Source organism: Sorex fumeus, unplaced genomic scaffold (assembly GCF_029834395.1).
Source record: "Sorex fumeus unplaced genomic scaffold, SorFum_2.1 ptg000038l, whole genome shotgun sequence".
NCBI classification, from domain to species: domain Eukaryota; kingdom Metazoa; phylum Chordata; class Mammalia; order Eulipotyphla; family Soricidae; genus Sorex; species Sorex fumeus.
In genome coordinates this window covers 13,421,359-13,439,982 of record NW_026606095.1, presented here as the reverse complement: position 1 = coordinate 13,439,982, position 18,624 = coordinate 13,421,359, and the positions used below count along the sequence as shown (strand labels likewise).

The 18,624-nt window shown below is 50.0% G+C and overlaps 1 protein-coding gene across 1 annotated transcript in view; it reads right to left on the bottom strand.

Moving 5' to 3' along the window:
- APBA1 (amyloid beta precursor protein binding family A member 1) overlaps positions 1–16,557 on the bottom strand; it is a 71,035-nt gene extending 54,478 nt beyond the window's left edge. Inside the window, exon 1 of the mRNA XM_056118746.1 lies at positions 15,143–16,557. Coding sequence (XP_055974721.1) covers positions 15,143–16,501 — 1,359 coding nt within the window. The 5' untranslated portion in view covers positions 16,502–16,557. The remainder of the gene's footprint in view (positions 1–15,142) is intronic.
- Positions 16,558–18,624: the final 2,067 nt, after the last annotated feature.

Here is an 18,624-nt window from a genome sequence, read left to right as displayed (position 1 = left end):
GTGTGTGTGTGTGTGTGTGTGTGTTTTGGGGGAGTGCATGCTATCATTATTGTAAATGAGCAGATTCAGACAAGGCCGGCCTTGGGGTTGGGGGTTAATGATATCCCACTGCTTCAGTACCCTCAGTGAGGCCACAGGAGAGATCTCAAAGGTGGAGGGAAGCAGAGGGAAACAAGCCAGGTGCAGACCAGGAAGGGATGCTACAGTCCTCTAATTCAGCCTTTGCCTGACTTCAATAAGCTCTTACCTCACTCATCACTTAATCACTTAACTTCCCGTTAGTCGTCGATTTGCTCGAGCGGGCGCCAGTAACGTCGCCTCACTCATAAGGCAACTCATATACCAATCACTCTACACTTCTAGAGCAGACTTCGTATTGCCCAAACTATTTTCTCTTTCTTTTTTTTATATTTATTTATTTTTTATTAGTGAAACACCATGAGGGACAGTTGTAGACTTACACATTTTTGTGCTTGGGTTTCGATTATACAATGATCAAACACCCATCCCTCCACCAGTGCGCATTTCCCACCACCTCGGATCCCAGCATCCCCTCCCCCCCCCCCAGCCCCCATCCCACCCTGCCGCTGTGGCAGGGCATTTCCCTCTCTCTGCTTTTGAGTGCCATGGTCTGCAAAAGAGGCATTGAGTGGCAATCATGCTTGGTCGACAGTCTACCCTCAGCATGCTCTCCCATTGTGGGCGGATCCTCCCAACACCCTTTATTTGGTGTTCCCTTCTCTTTCTGAGCTCCCCCTTCCCCTAACATGTGTGGTTGTCCTCCGGGTCATTGAGTAAAATTCCTGGTACTAATCTCTGCCATACTTGGGTGACTATTTTCTCTTTCATCCCACAAAATAAATCCCATATGTAAATCTGGTGCTTCCTGTTATGGATGAAAAAAAAATGCCAAAGAAAGTAAGTAAGCTGACTGATGCATCTGCAGCCAACCAAGGTCAGGGTGAAGATGAATACTTGCTGAGCATCAAACTCTGAGTGCTCTGAGGTTTGAAAGAAGGCCATGATACTAGGCCAAGACCAAACTGACTGGGGAATGAGAGAGGCGGACAGCTTATGCCTGGAAGATGAGCAGAAAAGAAGGGAGCAGTGAACTAAGTGTTTAAGCCACCAACCAGGGTCTAAATCAGGGGCGACTAATTCCAACTGGGCCTCAGAAATACCAAACCCAGCTGCCTGGAGAGATTCTAGTCAGGAAGTTTAGGCATTTTGGATCTAAATTCTGATTTTGTGTGTTTTAGGGGTTTTGGACTCATACCCGGTAGTGCTCAGGGATCACTTCTGTGGGGCTCAGGAAATTATAGATGGTGCCAGGATCAAACCGTGGGTGAGTTGTGTGTAAGGCAAGCGCCTTAGCCTCTGTCCTATCTCTCCTGCCCTGGATCCACTCAGGGGCTATTCCTGGCTCTGTGCTCAGGAGTGACCCCTGGCAGCACCTGGGGGATGTAGGTGGTGCCAGGGATTTGAGCCAAGGTGGTTGCACACAAGGCAAATGCCTTAACCCCTGTACTATCTGGGCCAGACTGAGATATATTTAAAGAGCGGAACTCTACTGTATTGCTGGGAACGTGATTTGGACGGTGGGGAGGGCCAGTACAGAATCTGGAGGGGGGCAACTCTGAGCAAATGGATTGAGAATGTTAAATAGTAAAGGAGGTGAGCTCAGACTGCAGAAGGGTGAATTCCTTACACACCAAGGGACTCTTTCATCTTGGCACACTAGGATTTACTCTGGGAAATTAACTGTGGAGGATATGTAGGTAAGGAGGAGGGGAGGCCTCTTATTCCTCTGCCCCAAACACAGGGAACTCGTGGTGTCAGCAGATTTTTTTTTTCCTAAGGCTCTGTGACATGTGACCGAGTCTGATACCGGCAGGCTGAGGTCACTGGGTGGCATAACCCATGTCCCTTCTGGCACCAAGTCACTTCAATCCATTCCTAGCCTTCTTTAGCACCTGGGATTCTACCAGCAGGAGCTGCCCGGCGAAAGGGGTCACCAGGCATGCCAAGTGGGCAGCTGAGTGCCTGCTGCCTCAAGATGGAAATCAGCAGGAAAAGGGAACCGCCAGTGGAACCCTTCAGGAGAAGGACGCGGCCTCTGTCTAAATGAAATAACAAGCTTTCTAGGGTGTCTCTCGAGAAAATGGCCAGTGGAAATTGCATTTCAAAGAAAGTGGATGGAGAAACATTTTGTATTAGGGATGTGTTACCAGATCTAATCATTACGGGAGCATTTCTCATTTTGAAGAGGGCTCCATTTAGAGATAAATCACATTTCATAATTCCCTAGGTCTACATGGGCCCAGGATTTAATTAGGTTACATATAGAATTCAATTATCTATGATATATCTATTTTTCTCTGTACCTTGTCTTCCTTTTCCATACAGCACAGTCCATTTATCATAGAAAATACATATTGAGATTGGCCAATGGGGAGATCAACACAATTTTTCTAAAGACTCCTGGGAAGTGTCTTGTGTCCCAACTGAATAATAGACACCCCAACGGTGGTCCTCTGTAGAAAGTTCTATCTAGAAGCTGATAACAAAATACTCACTCGCTAAATCATCAGTTCTTTCCTCATTACCCATTAGTCATTTTTTGACACAGTTTCATATACACCAGCAAGTGAAACCAGCCATTAAAAAAAAAACTGAGAGAGCCGAGATCACCGGGAAGCCCCAGATGGGGTAGGTGCCACATCCCACCTCCTCCAGATGGAACCCCGGTGACCATGAGCCTCTACCAGCATAGCTTGGTTATTCAGGAACCAGGACTTTTACTCCAAGCCACACGGCCGCTTATACGGCCATGCAACATCTCCTTATATATAAAGTGATCAATGGAAAGTAAATTATCCAACATTTCTCCCTGAAAATCAGGCTTAACTCTTTTACAAACCACAACACCCAATAGGAAAGAGAACAAAAGGAAATGCCCTGCCACAGAGGCAGGGTGGGATGGGGGGGGAAAGGGGGGTGGGAGGGTTACTGGGATCTGTGGTGGTGGGAAATGGTTACTGGTGGAGGGATGGGTATTCAAAATAAATAAATAAATAAATAAATTTAAATTTAAAAAATAATAAAAAAAAGAAAAAAGAAAAATACTGAGAAAAATTTCTTTGGGGGAGGGGGAAAAGAAAAAGCTGAAGCCTGAGTGTTAAGGAAAAACAAATCAATCTTTCCCATCACTTCCTTTTGACTCCATAGAACACAAAGTAATTGGAGCCTTTGCCTTCTGCCGTGCACATCAGCAGACCTGCTTGTTTTCGCCCCAATATGTGGCACTGGGATTTCTTGAGGAGACACGCTTAGGCCCCATAAGCAAAGGCTGCCTGGAGCTGAAATGTGGTGAGACTCTAGTGGTGAGTCAAATTCATCAAGGCTTCACAGAGTCGGGATGGGCGACCTCCCTCTACTTCTGGAAGCCCTGGCAGCTACAACCACATCCTTGTTGCTGCCATGTGGGCTCCTCTACCAGCCCTGTTCCAGAGATGCAGATAAATCTCAAAAGAGATCACCTATCTGCAAAAATTTCTCAGACACCCGTTCCTGGTTGAGACCTCTGGGGCACTCTCTGAGGCGGGCGTGCTAGCTCCTGCCCAAACAAAGCCTTGACAGCTGCTCCCACACCTCAATGCCACTGACATGCCTCTGGTCAGCAGGACTCCGTCACCTCAGGACTGAGTCTCACGAAAAACTAATCTGCTGAAAACTTCAGGTACATTGGTCCTGATGGCAAAATCTCCAGGACTTCTCTAAGTCAAAACTTTGACTCTAGTCAGACTGCCCAGTTAAAAATTCTAGAACTTTGCAACATCTCCAACATCTACAACACTGACATCCCAGTAATGGATGGATGGAATGTAACAGAGAAACCAACAATCTCGACCAACAAATACATTAACACAGAAGGTTTACTTGCAATAACAACTTAGTAAATCCTGAGACAAGGACTTACTTACCTACATAATGTCCTCGTGGTGAGATATTGCAACTTTCACACATTTTTTTTCTACAGAAACACTTTTTGATCATTTCATTCACAATTTAGGGGTAACAGGCAATATATAATAAACTAGTATGGGCCTGCTACAGGGGCAGGTTTGGGGGTGATTGGAAAAATGGAGACTATGGTAGAGGGAAGGTGACAGTGGTGGTGGGATTGGTGTTGGAATATTGAATACCTGTAACAAGTTATCATGAACAAATTCCTAAACCACGTCGTTTAAATAAAATGGGGGTAGGGGCTCTGGGGGTGTGGTGGTACAAAATCATCATGGCTGAGGCTTCACAACCAGAAAGGAGAGATAAAATATGTACCATAGGCTGGAGCGATAGCACAGCGGGTAGGGCGTTTGCCTTGCACGTGGCCAACCCGGGTTCGATTCCCAGCATCCCATATGGTCCCCTGAGCACTGCCAGGAGTAACTCTGAGTGCAGAGCCAGGAGTAACCCCTGTGCATCGCCAGGTGTGACCCAAAAAGAAAAAAAGTACCACCCCTCCCATCCCCCTCTCTTCTCTCTCTCTCCCTTTCCCTCTCTCTCTCAGTATCACCGAAATGAATGATCTGCTCTCTAAAAGAGATGTTAAGGTCAAGCTCTTTATATTTTGAAGTTGTAACAATAAGATCATGGTAGCTTAAAAAGAAATTACCCTGGTCACACCAGGTTTGCACTGATCATAGAAAATCAGCTCATTTCTTATTCCTGACAGCAACTAAGTTCTCCGTTACCCAGCACATTACTCTCCATTGGCAACGATATGGTAAATTTGCTGCTGAACTGAAGTTACAGAATGGGGCTTTGAAATGGAGCCTGGTAGAGGAGGTCTCTTAAAAACATTTATTTTAAAAGTAAAACCATTAACCTGAATTAAGTCTGGGTCCCAGGAGAAATCAATGCAACCACACCTAACCTCGTCTCGCATCACTCCTACGCCAGTTACTCGTGAGTGTTCTTGCTCCTCTCCTTCCCACGAGGCTTCAGTGAGTCCAAATTCTAGGCCCATTATCAGGCCCCTAGCTCCCCGAAAGCTCCAGGATTTTTCATCCTCACCCTTACCAATAAAGACTCCTCACCTTCAGCAGGATTGCCCGTGCTGTGACCCACTTTTACTCTGTTCTCCTGTGTCTACTGTAAGCCGAATGCAAATGTTCATGCCTAGAACATGCACAGACCCAGCATGGAATTAAAATGAAAACGCTCAGAACATTCATCTTCCCATATAACAGATAATAAAGCAATCCTGTTCTATACACAGGGCGCAGAATATACAGAAGTGCTTGATTTTCCTTCCTTCCATCCTTCCTTCCTTCCTTCCTTCCTTCCTTCCTTCCTTCCTTCCTTCCTTCCCCCTTCCTTCCTTCCTTCCTTCCTTCCTTCCTTCCTTCCTTCCTTCCTTCCTTTCTTTCTCCTTCCTTCCCTCCTTCCCTCCCTCCTTTCCTCTCTTCCTTCCTTCCCCTTCCTTCCTTCCTTCCTTTCTTCCTTCCTTCCTTCCTTCCTTCCTTCCTTCCTTCCTTCCTCCTTCCTTCCTTCCCTCCTTCCCTCCCTCCTTCCCTCTCTTCCTCCTTCCCTTCCTTCCTTCTTTCCTCTCTTCCTTCCTTCCCCTCCCTCCCTCCCTCCCTTCCTTCCTTCCTTCCTTCCTTCCTTCCTTCCTTCCTTCCTTTCTTTTTTTCTTTTTTAGCTCTGTGCTCAGGAATCACAACTGGAGGAGCTTGAGAGACCAGATGTGGTGCCAGGGATCAAATTTGGATCATTTTATTTTATTTTAAGCATCAAGACAAACCCAATCATTTTAGGTTTTTTTTTTTCTTTTTTGGGTCACACCCAGTGATGCACAGGGGTTACTCCTGGCTTTGCACTCAGGAATTACTCTTGGCAGTGCTAGGGGGACCCTATGGGATGCTGAGAATCGAACCCGTGTCAGCCTCCTGCAAGGCCAACGCCCTACCCACTGTGCTATTGTTGGTCCAGCCCCCAAACCCAACCATTGTAAAGGAGGGAGTTGGGAGACAGCTAACAAACCTGAAAAAGAGAAATTCTACTGGAAGCAAAGCACGGGCAAATGTTTTGAGTTTTTTTCTTTTCTGTTTTCGAAAGTTCACAAAACAGTTCTTTCACTCAGCGGGCACATCCTGTATGTATCCCACAAGCACTTGCTAATGCACAATGTCTGCAACATAGCTAGAAAAAAACCCCACCAAGTTCTGACGAGAGTTGACTAAAAAGCAGATTTTGCTGTTGGGGATTGTGCCTGGCAAGCGGTCACAGTGGTATTTTCATATCTTTTGCGCTAGCTGTGCTGTGGTTACTGATCCTGCACTACTTTTTGTCCTGAGAATTCTCAGGTTTTATACTGAGAATTCATTCTTTGATTGGTGAAATCATTAACCAAAGCCAACAATTTGTATTTTTTTAGCATTTCTCTAGCAGTGCTGAGGATCTCCACAGCACGCCAGCCCTTCTGATAAAATCTTATCTGTGCTGGGGGTAGAGTAATAGTCCAATAAGTACGGGGCTTTCCATGTATGCGGCTGACCAAGGTTCAATCCCCAGCACCCTATATGGTCCCCCAAATCCCATCAGGAATGATTCCTAAGTGCAGAGCCAGGAGTAAGCCCTGAGCACTGTTGGGTGTGAGCTCCCAATAAAAAGGCAACAACAAAAAACCTTATCTGTGCTGGAAACAGATTTAATTACATCTCAAACCTGGAGGCTTTCTGTTGGGGAAGGGGTTACTGCCCAGAGGATCCTTCTACTCCTTCCCCACAACCCTTGCAGTCAGTGGACCTTTACTGTTTGCGTATGCAATCATGGGGAGATAGTACACCATTTTGCTTGCATTGGTCCCAAGCTCGAACCGGGGTGCAACAGGCCTCCCAAGCATCACTGAGTGCATCCCCAGAGCCACCCCAGCCCTTCCTGGGTGGCCCTGTGGTCTCCAGCACTCCAGAGCCCGAGAAGCATCCTTGAATCCAGCACTGAATTGCCACCCTGTCATCTGAGTTCAACAGGAGCAGCCCTGCCCCCCCCTCCGCCCCCGAGCACTGTTTAGAGTGTTCCCTCCACCAACATCAAAAGCAAATCACAGAGAGAGTGTAACAAAATGGAGACGAGGCCCAAAAAAGAAAAGAGACAAGAACCCCCAAACTAGATCACTGGGTTTCACCTTCCAGGATTCTGATTTGAAAAGGAAAGGCAATGCTTTTCTGACAATCACCTCCTTGAGTGACTTCTAGACAACACTGCTATGAGCAGCACTTTCTCATTTTCAACAAGTGAACATGGGGGCTGAGCAGCTGTGGTGTAAGGAGGCCAGCCACAGGATACATACTCTGTACCCCTCCAATACCACTGAGATCATGGGTGGGCTCAGCGCTGGGTGAACTAGTCAATCCAACTGGACCTTTTATCCACTCAAAACAGATCATGAGACAGGTGGGGGTGAGAGAGAGCAGAGAAAATGAAGACCCGGCCTGGCAGAGAGGGCTCCATGCCTGTCCCTTAGGCCCAGACAGACGGCAGGACATGTCAGTAGGGATCCCACCCACGCACAAGAGGCTAAAGGCGGGGATGAAGGAAAGCCAGGATGACAGAGAGTCACTAGGGGACAGTCCTAGAGAGGCCCAGCACCAGGATCCACAGCAGCAGGGCCCAGCTAGGGGACATCAGTGGTGGGGTTCTGCTTGCACATTCCACACCCGGAACCAGTACAGAGGGTAGAGACGTGTAGGGAGAAAACAAGACAAGTGACATACACTAGGGACCCAAACCTACCCACTCGTCTGTACAATAAAGGTTAATTTCATCGGCATCAAAGTTTTGTATGCAAATCTTTAATATGATTCTCAAGAATGCAGGAGCTCAGGAATAAAGTCACTGTCAGGATAACACCACCAAAGGGACAGCAAAAGAAGATGCTTATATCAGGGGCCTGCCAAACACCAAAGAACCCGCGCGTTTAAACAGTTTAAAATGAAGTGGATTTGTGTATTTTGTCTGGATTGGTTTGGTTTTTGTGTCATGCCAAGTTGTGCTCATGGTTTGCTCCTGACTCTCAACTCACGGATCTTCTGTGCTCTTGGTGGACCCTATGTCGTGCTGGTGATGGAATCCGCGTCAGCCGCATGCAAGGCAAATGCACTACCTGCTGCACTATCTCTGTGGCCCCATCATACTTTTTTTCAACTTATGATTGAGGAGGGCTGAGCATCCTCCACCCAGATCCTCCATCTTCCAGTAGGCGGGGATCACACCCACAAACTGGCCCCTGGTGCCGTGTAATCCCATCAATGGCCAAGACTCAGACTATAAAACCCAGATCCCGGAAGAGAACAGCGAAGAGTCTCCTGCCCCCACGTGGCTGTCCTCGCCAGGGCCCCTTGGAGGAGGGTGGGTTGAGTTTCCCTCCCCGCCCCGAGCAGAGCTCCAGCAGCCGAAGACCTCCAGAACCAGCCACTACCATGCTGAGACCACTCTCCACACGCATGGAGGTACCGGCAGAGGAACAAAGGCATGCGGGTCCCGGGGCTGAGATCTCCAAGCCTGCTCGGATCAGGGCTGAGCATCCTCCACCCAGATCCTCCATCTTTGAGTAGGCGGGGGTTACACCCACCAACTGGCCCCCCCCAGGCGCCGTGTAATCCCATCAATGGCCAAGACCCAGAGACTATAAAACCCAGCTCCACATCTTATTATCTCATTCTTACTTTGGATAACCTGGCAGGCTGCCGAATGTAACCTGCCCACACGGCAGAGTCTGGCAAACTCCCCGTGACATACCCAATATGCCAAATACCAGTAACCATGATGGGTCTCATTCTCCTAACCCTGAAAAAGCCTTGAATATGGCACTTTTTAAAATCTCAGGACGAAGGAGACGTTACTGGTGCCTGCTCGAGGCAATCAACGAACAACAGGATGATCGTGATCGTGATGATTGGCATAAGCTATTCATAATCCTGGGACACCCAAACTCATTAGTTTCCTGGCATCAATTTGAACTTCCAACGTGATGTGTTCACAAAGTCTACCTTTTGAAAGAAACTAAGCAGAATAGGGTTCAACTGTCCAAGCTTAGAAGAATCAAAGCAAAGCTCTGGTCCTCACATGGGTTTGTGGTGAGTGTACACGGATAAGGTGGAATTAAGCTGGCCAGTCCAGGGGCTGGAGCATGCTAGGAAGAGAAGAGGTCAGCATCTTCCCCGCCCCCCCCCCCCCCCCCCAACACAGCCTTTCCTTTCATGTCTTCTGTTGCCTCCTGGCACAAAATGGATGCCTGATCTGCTGCCTCCCCCACACTCACATTATGGGCAACCTCCTGGTATCAATAGCATGGCCTCAGTTTTGGGAAATATCCCAGCTTGTAAATGTTTATCTAGAGCATACCCTCGGTTTAGCACGTCCTCTATGGTTATGTCTAAAACTGATGTGGCAGCCACTACATTGAGACACATGTAAAGGTTATGAGGGCTTGGGGGCTATCAGCCGACTGACAGTACGTGACTCATCCCACGCCCATGCTTGCCCCTTCCCCTTTCCTGCCTGACTTGGAGGGGGGATAAATACCTGTGGAGTGAAACAATAAACAGAGATCCTTCACTATCTCCTGCATGACGGAGCCCTGTGTGTCTCAATTGTTGCTTTCACCCTGACGGCCTTCCCCTGGCTTGGCCCCGCAGCGCCGGACGCGGCAGTCTTTCCAGGTTTCTAAAAGGATGCAGAACCCAGGGTCTTACCAGCTCCCTATTTTCAAAAAAACCTGCTCCAATTCCACTTCATTTGGAAACCGCCTCATGTGCCCCTCCCAGCCATGGGAGCACCCCATGGACAGTTTGAGGGTTGGAAGGGCAGTGGGGTTGGGAAAGTTTCCACCAGGAGCTCAACTGCTCTAAACTGTCTGCCGGGCAAGTAGCCCGGCAAGCCAATGCTAAGCCGATGCTGCCCCCTTGCTGGTGAGAGTGCAGGTTCTTTCCAAACAACTGACAAATCGGCAAAGCTTTTTGCGACTTTGTCCCTTCTCTTTTCTCAGTGAAAATTTAGGAGATCTCTCTGGAGTTAGGAAAAGCTAAAACAGATTGGCCCAAGGCCTGCAATTTGGAGGATGTGACAACGTCTATTTGGGAGAAGCAGTCGTTGCATTTTACTGGCTTTAAAAAGGGCCAAGGGCGGGCCACCCCAGGGGGGAAAGGGTGCTGTCCCTCCGCCTGTTTCCCCCTGGCGGCTTGGTGGCCATCATCCTCCAGAGGCCACTGGACAGTCAGGCTTGGGCCCGCAGTGGCGAAACTTGTTGGGCCTCATGGGAGGGGGGGTGGAATCAGGCCTGTCCTCCCCACCCCAATGCGACCCCAAGTCATCGCCCACGAACGGCCTCTCTGGCTCCTGATCAAGCTGCTCAACGGCCATGATCCCAGAGACTCAGGAGCAAATCTCGAAACCCAGTGGCTTTTGGCAGAAATCCCTCCAGATTTAAGTGTTAAAATTTCGGAATTTCAAAATCACATGGCCCTACTGAAGCCACGGACATCATATGTTATTCATAACCAGCAACAGAACACAAATTGTCTACTGTTGCCTTTTCAGCAGATCTGAGTGTTGGGGTAAAAGGTAAAATCTCAAATAATAATGGTGGGCCTGGTGACGAAATATTGAATGTGATCAAAGTAGAGAGAGAGTAATGTAGAAATCATCTGCCCCACAGGCAGGGGGAGGGTGTGGGATGGGGATATACTGGGATTTTTGGTGGTGGAGAATGGGCACTGGTGAAGGGATGGGTGTTTCATTGTATGACCGACACTTAGACCCGAAAGCTTTGTAACTGCTCTTATGGTGATTCAATAAATAAAATTATAAAAAAATGAAAAAAAAATAAAAAGGGCCAAGGGGCTGGAGCGATAGCACAGCGGGTAGGGCGTTTGCCTTGCACGCGGCCGACCCAGGTTCAATTCCCAGCAACCCATATGGTCCCCTGAGCACCGCCAGGGATAATTCCTGAGTGCATGAACCAGGAGTAGCCCCTGCGTCTCGCCGGGTGTGACTCAAAAAGCAAAAAAAAAAAAAAAAAAAAAAAAAAAAAAAATTAAATAAATAAAAATAAAAAAATAAAAAGGGCCAAAGTGGAACCTTTCTGCATTGATAAGGCCCAAAGGCCCCAGGTTAACAGCACTGGCCAATGGAGATTGGGCAGTAGAACCCAGGCCCACTTGAGTCTCTTAGGGCTTCATTACCATACTAAACCACACCCCCACCCCCGTGATGTCCCTCCACCATTCTCTATACATGCAATATGTTTTTTTCTATACTCCTCAATTGCACTTGTTCACCATTCTCCCTCATGAATATGCACGAGTTCCTTGAAAATCTACTAGCATATGTATAAGTTGTTACATCTGCTGGGCTTAGAACCAGACTCCCAATTCCCTCTTGTTGAATGTGTTCTCCAGTCTATGCCATGGAATGGAAGTGGTTTCACTGCCAAAAAAGTTCCTCTTTTCTAGTCAGTTGTTCCTGTGCCTTTTTTCCAGGATGACATAGTCTTTCCTTAAAAGTGCCAGCAATGTAATCAGCTAACAGCAGCTGTTCGATTGCTAAAAGAGGAGGTGAATGATACCTTTCTGACCTACACAGGTTTATTCATATAAGTAAAAAGAACAAACAGTATCCAATAGCAGTTTCTAGCTCTGAAAGACACATCGAGGAAATAGCACATAATAAAAGGCGGAATTAAATAAAACTACATTTAACCCCTTGACCCTTTCTTCCTTGAAGCTCCAACATTTTAAATGAAATTGCTTAAGAATTATTCAAGTGAATGGAAAAGTGAGAGTAGAGGCTGAAAGAATTTTATTGTAAGAGACTGGGAGCAAAGGTTAGTCTTCTTGATTTAATTTGAAAATATTGTGACACCCAAGTCTGTTACCAAATTTCTTAGATACTTCAAAAAAGGGCTGGAGCAATAGCACAGCGGGTAGGGCGTTTGCCTTGCACGCGGCCAACCTGGTCGGCCCAGGTTCGATTTCTCTGCCCCTCTCGGAGAGCCTGGAAAGCTACCGAGAGTATCTCGCCCACATGGCAAAGTCTGGCAAGCTACCCGTGATGTATTGGATATGCCAAACACAGTAACAACTAGTCTCACAATGGAGACGTTACTGGCCCCGCTCGAGCAAACCGATGAACAATGGGAGGACAGTGCTTACCGTGCTTACTTCAAAAAAGAAAAAGTAAGGGCACTAAGGCACAGGACAGCAGGTAGGACACTTGCTTTGCATGCGGCAGACCCAGGTTCGATCCCTGGCACCCTGTACGGTTCCCTGAGCACTTCCAGGAGTAACTCCTGAGTGCAGAACCATAGATAAATCCTGAGCATCACCAGATGTGGTCCCCAAACGATGACAACAACAACGACAACAACAACAACAACAACAACAACAACAAATCAAAAAAGAGAAAAATAAGACAGGCAGAGGCAGCAGTTGTTTTCTTTCTTTTTAAAATTTTGTTCTTTGGGGGGGCTGGAGCGATAGCACAGCGGGTAGGGCGTTTGCCTTGCATGCAGCCAACATGGCCGACACAGGTTTGATTCCCAGCATCCCACATGGTCCCCTGAGCACCGCCAGGAGTGATTCCTGAGTGCATGAGCCAGGAGTAACCGCTGAGCATCGCCGGGTGTGACCCAAAAAGCAAAAAAAAAATTTTTTTGTTGTTGTTTTGGGGCCACAGCAGCAATGCTCAGAAATTACTCCTGGCTCCGTGCTTAGAAATCACTTTTGGTGGTGCTCAGTGACCACTTACGGCACTGGGATCAAACCCAAGTGGTCTGTGTGAGAGGCAAAGGTCCTACCCACCTTTACTATTTCTCAGGACCCAGCTTCAGCACTTCATAAGCCCTTCCTAAGGAAGTTGAATTCAGGTTAAAAGCAAAAGGCGAGGCGGGAGAGACACCTTCGGATGTTGACCCGGTTCAATCCCTGGCAACAAAAATGTTTCACCGACCACTGAGCATAGCCCAAGGTAGATTCTGAGCACACCACCAGGAGTGGGACCAAATCAAAAATAAGTTTTTTTAAAAGCCCCCAAGAGAGAACAAAAGGGAATGCCCTGCCAAGAGGCAGTGTGGGATGGGGGGGATGGGGGGGCAGGAGGGATACTAGGATCCGTGTTGGTGGGAAATGGGCACTGGTGGAGGGATGGGTATTCGATCACTGTATGATTGAAACCCAAGCAAAAAAATTTGTACGTCTACAACTGTACCTCATGGTGTCTCACTAATAAAAATTAAATTTTTTTTTAAAAAGCCCTCTTTTCTGTGATGTGAGGAGGCTCTCTTTGTTCTACTGGAAGAGAAGATGAAGCCCCACGGAAAGTCACAGGAGACACAGGGTGGCTGGTGAAAAAAGCCGCACAAAATTCCTGGCAGGAATGGTGTCAGAAAGAATTTTTTTGTTTGCTGTTTCGTTTTGCAGTTACACCTGGCAGTGCATGGGACTTACTCCTGGCTCTGTGCTCAGAGATCACTCCTGGAGGAAATGGTGACCAAATGGGGATCGAACCCGGATCAGCCACGTGCAAGGCAAGTGCCCTACCTGCTGTACTATCTCTCTAGCCCTCAGATGGAATTTCTTCATTCCCTGCAAAGAGGCCCCACTGCCCTCCCCAATCCTTTAACGGTTCTCAGATTATCGTCCAGCACTACCTGCATCACTGGGCTAGTGATGCATCACAGTCCTCACCCTCACTGTCCCAGGCAGTTTACAAATATCCAGGTCCCTGAAGCCTAGATAAGACTCACAGGGTCCTCCAGCATACCTAGGACCTGGCCTGACATAGACCTTCCAAATCCCCTTCCAGTCTCACTAGTGATAAGCCAAACTGTTGACTAACAGAACAAAAGACGATTTATACCACTTCTGGTCTAGCATCTCTCCTTCCTCCAAATCACTGGCCTTTGGCCAGAACATACCCCACTGCCAAAGCCCTTCCCAGAAAAGGCAGGACTCAGATAAAGACTCCTGCAACACGTACAAGCCAGGCTGTTATTCCACTTCTCACACCTTGCTCTTTCCGGCATTGTTTACTCCTGCCTATAAACCCTCTTCCTTTAGGGGCTGGAGAGAGTATAGTGGGTAGGCCCTGGCTCCATTCCCAACACCCCATATGGTACCCTGGGTCCAGGCAGTCCTGAGCACAGATCCAGGGGTAAGCCTTAGAGCACACTGCTGGGTGTGGACCCCCTCCCCCAATAAAATAATATAAACACCTGGGGCTGGAGTGATAGTTCAGCAGGTAGGGCATTTGTCTTGCACGAGCCGACCCAAGTTTGATTCCCAGCATCCCATATGGTCCCCCGAGCACCTCCAGGAGTAATTCCTGAGTGCATAAGCCGGGAGTAAACCCTGTGCATCGCCGGGTGTGACCAAAAAGAAATAAAAAAAATAATATAAACACCTATTCCTTTTTTTTTGCTTTTTGGGTCAGGATTCAGGAATCACTCCTGGCGGTGCTCGGGGGACCATATGGGATGCTGGGAATCGAACCTGTGTTGGCCATGTTGGCTGCGTGCAAGGCAAATGCCCTACCCGCTGTGCTTTTGCTCCAGCCCCGCCTGTTCCTTTTTTTTTTTTTACTGGCCCAACCCTAAAGGCTTTTGCGGACTCCCAGTCAGAGGATCTATTACAACGGTCCTCAGTTATTGCTATGCCTTCTTTCCTTTGCACTGTTTCCAGCAGAGTCTCTCCTGCCTCAATCCTGACTTTTTAATTTCGCACTGGAGGGGCGGGGGAGTGGGGGAATCCCAGGCCAGCCTCCAGACCTTTTGCAATGAAAATCACTGGGCAAGGCGCCCAGAAATCGATTTCCAAACAAGTACCCCTGGTGCATGCAGTTTGCAAGCCACCAACTTATTATAGGCACCTCTCTATGGGTCTCATTCCCGCCTTCACGGCTTTAACTTTTCTTTACCTTCACTCCGGAGGCTTCACTGTGTGCCTCCTTGGGTGGGTGGGTGGGCGGGTGCACCGAGCCCCTAGTTCAAAGTCATTCCAATCCCGGGGACAGACCAGGCCGACAGAACACCCGACCCCCCTCGGGGAGCGAATGGTACCCCGCGAGTCGCGCGCGTACTCACATCTCCATCCGCCGGCCTCTGGTCATCGCAGTCCCTGGTGGGGCTAATGTCCTGGCGCATGACCCAGATGGGTTCTTTGGGCTCGTCGGGGGTGTAAGGCGAACGGATGGTCCTGGTTTTCACCTCCTCGATGGCCTCCTTGATGTCCTTGATGGCCAGCGAGATGGCATCCCTCTTCTCCTTGCTGTAGCGCTGCTGCACGGCCTCGCCGCCGCCGCCGGTGGTGCCCGTGGTGCCGGTGGTGCCCGTGGTGCCCGTGGCCCGCTGGCCCGCGGGCGCCTGCAGGCCGGGGCTGTCGGGGCGGCCCCCGCCGGGGGTCGGGGCGCGCTCCAGGTCCTGCTCGGCCTCGGGCATCTCCTCGGCCGCCCGGTCCAGGCTCTGCGAGCTCATGCTCTGCTTGACCTCGGCCACGATCTGGTCGATGTCCTCCTCCTGCTCGTAGCTGTCCATGCGCGGGTAGGGCGCGAACTCGGCCTCCTTCTCGGGGCTGTCGGACTCGCCGTCGTCCGAGCGCTCGTCGTAGTGGTGCAGCCGCGCGCCCAGGGCCTCGTGCCGGTACGCGGCGGCCGCGTCGTCGCGCTCGCGCGGGTACAGCCGCGGCCCGTCGCGCGCCACCGCCGCCGCCGCCGCCGCGTCCAGCTCGGGCGCGTCCCCGATCTCCTCGTACACGTGCTCCTGCAGCCCCCCGTAGTCGGCGTAGGGCTCGGCGTACGAGGGCTCGTCGTCGCCGCCGCCGCCCCCGCGGTGGAAGAGCCGGTGCGTGTACACGTAGCCCGAGTACGCGGCGCTCACGGCCTCCTCGCGCGCCAGCCCCGGGGGCAGCTGCAGGGGCCCGGGCAGCGCGCGGCGCGGCGGGGCCGAGCTGGCCTCGGCGTGCTCGGCCTCCGCCTGCTCCGTGTACTCCTCGGCCTCGGGCCGGTACTGCACGGCGTACGCGCTCTCATCCTCGGGGTCCTGCGCGCGCTCCGCCTCGTCGTCGTCCTGGGCGATCACGTCGCCCTCGGCCGTGTCCGTGTGGTTGTGGAAGCCGCTCTCGGTGCTGGCCGAGCGCGCCAGGCTCTCCCCGCGCTCCTCCTCCTCCTCCTCCGGCCCCCGGGCCCCCGCGGGCGGCGCGCGGGGGTCCCCGACGGCGCCGCGTCCGCGCGCGGGGCGGCCGGCGAACTGCGACTGCGGCGGCGGCGGCGGCGGCGGGGGCAGCGGCGACCCCGGTGGCTGCTGCTGCTGCTGCTGCTGGTGGTGGTGGTGGTGGTCCTCCTCCACCCCGGGGTGCTCCAGGTCGGCCTCCACCGACTCGTTCACCTCCCCGCCTGCCGCCTCCTCGGTCACCTCCACCTCCGCGGAGCCCTCCAACTGGTTCATGGTGGGCGTCGGGGACGGCTGGGAGAGAGGCCGGGCCGGCTCACTGAGCGCTCATTTTGGTCCAGTCCCTGGAAAGATAAAAAAATAAATAAATAAATAAGAATGAGCGGGGCTGTTAGGTGGTTCCGACCCGGTCCGAGCAGCCTAGCAGCGAACTGAAACCAAAAGCCATCGCGATGGATCCCGTCGGAGTGTGAATCGATAATAATCATTTTTTTTGCTTTTGTTTTGGGGGGGGGCGGTCACCTGGCGATGCACAGGGGTTCCTCCTGGCTCTGCACTCAGGAATTATCCCTGGTGGTGCTCAGGGGACCATATGGGATGCTGGGAATCGAACCCAGGTCGGCCGCGTGCAAGGAAAACGCCCTACCCGCTGTGCTATTGCTCCAGCCCCAATAATAATCATTTAAAAAAAATGGTTGCAAATCTCAGCTCAGTCTGACAGCACATGTATCACTTTTTTTTTTCTTTTTGGGTCACACCTGGCGATGCACAGGGATTACTCCTGGCTCTGCACTCAGGAATTACTCCTGGTGGTGCTTGGGGGACCCTATGGGATGCTGGGAATCGAACCCAGGTTGGCCGTGTGCAAGGCAAACGCCCTACCGGCTGTGCTATTGCTCCAGCCCCTCAGGGATTACTCTTGACTCTGTACTCAGAAATTACTCCTGGCGGTGCTCAGGGGACCACATGGGATGCTGGGATGCACAGGGGTTACTCCTGGCTTTGCACTTGGGAGTTACTCCTGGCAGTGCTCAGGGGACCACATGGGACGCGGGAATTGAACGTGGGCCGCGTGCAAGGCAAACGCCCTACCCGCTGTGCTATCTCTCCAGCCCATGGATCCCTTGCTTGGTGCTAATCTAGTAATTTGCAATTAGGCCTCTACTTGCTTAATTGCTTACTGGCTTTGGCCCTTCTCGTCTCCTTAGACCGAAATCCTCAGGAGCGTTTGGTTCACCACCACGCTTACCATTCAGGTCCCATTTCTGTGGCGTGAATTAAGAGCGCAACTAAATTGAATGGGCCAATCGACACATCTTCCATCTGTTAAGGAATAAATCTGTCTAAATTAAGCCAGGATCCTAGATGCTCTCAAGAAACGATCGTTTAAGTACATTTCAAGGGGGAAAACAATCTTGAAATGTCTGCAGCCATCCACAAAGCGGCTACCAACCATCCATGGCTTCGTGTCCTGCCATTACCGCCTCCCTTCACTACAGCAAGCAGCTTAGTTTTCTGGACCTCCACAGGGAGAGTGAACTGACTTGCTGTAGGAGTTATTAACAGCTATTAATAGCTATCAATAGCTCTTATACTGAAAATCTCAGAGTCAAATAAGTTTGGGACATGCTGACTTCGAGTTAACTTTTCATTGTGAATATTTAAGGGGAGGAAGATACAGGATGCATACAGGATTTCCTGTAGTGTTGTGTGTGTGTGTGTGTGTGTGTGTGTGTGGTAATGCAGGTACAGGAAACAAAAATGAAATAGAGGGAGGGTCCAAAAACCCTTGCTAACCAACCTCTCCCCCAAACAAGAATGAACACTGTTATTCCATTTGTGTGTTTTATACTTTGCATGTATTAAAGAAGTACTATCACCTCCCATGGAGTTAATGATTGGTCTCATCTTCTGCTGGAATGGAAGTAATGTACCATGACTTGGGTCTGAGGCCTATCTGAATGCACTTGCACACACACACACACACACACACACACACACACACACTATTCCAGTTAACATGCTATTTGCCTTCACATCACTTGAAGGGCAGCTCATGACCCTGAGATTAAGGCAATTTATTAATTTCCGTAGCAATAAACAGTCATTAGTGAGGAGAGGTTTTCTTGGAAAAGTTTACAATCTGAGTAGTTTGGAGGATAAATAGTTCTCAAGAAAGATGACGGTAAGAATTAAGGTATTTGATAAATGTGGTGGGTTTTTTTTTTGCTTGTTTTGGGGTCACACCCGGCGATGCACAGGGGTTACTCCTGGCTCTGCACTCAGGAATTACCCCTGGCGGTGCTCGGGGTACCATATGGGATGCTGGGAATCGAACCCGGGTCGGCCACGTGCAAGACAAATGCCCTACCCGCTGTGCAATGCTCCAGCCCCCTAAA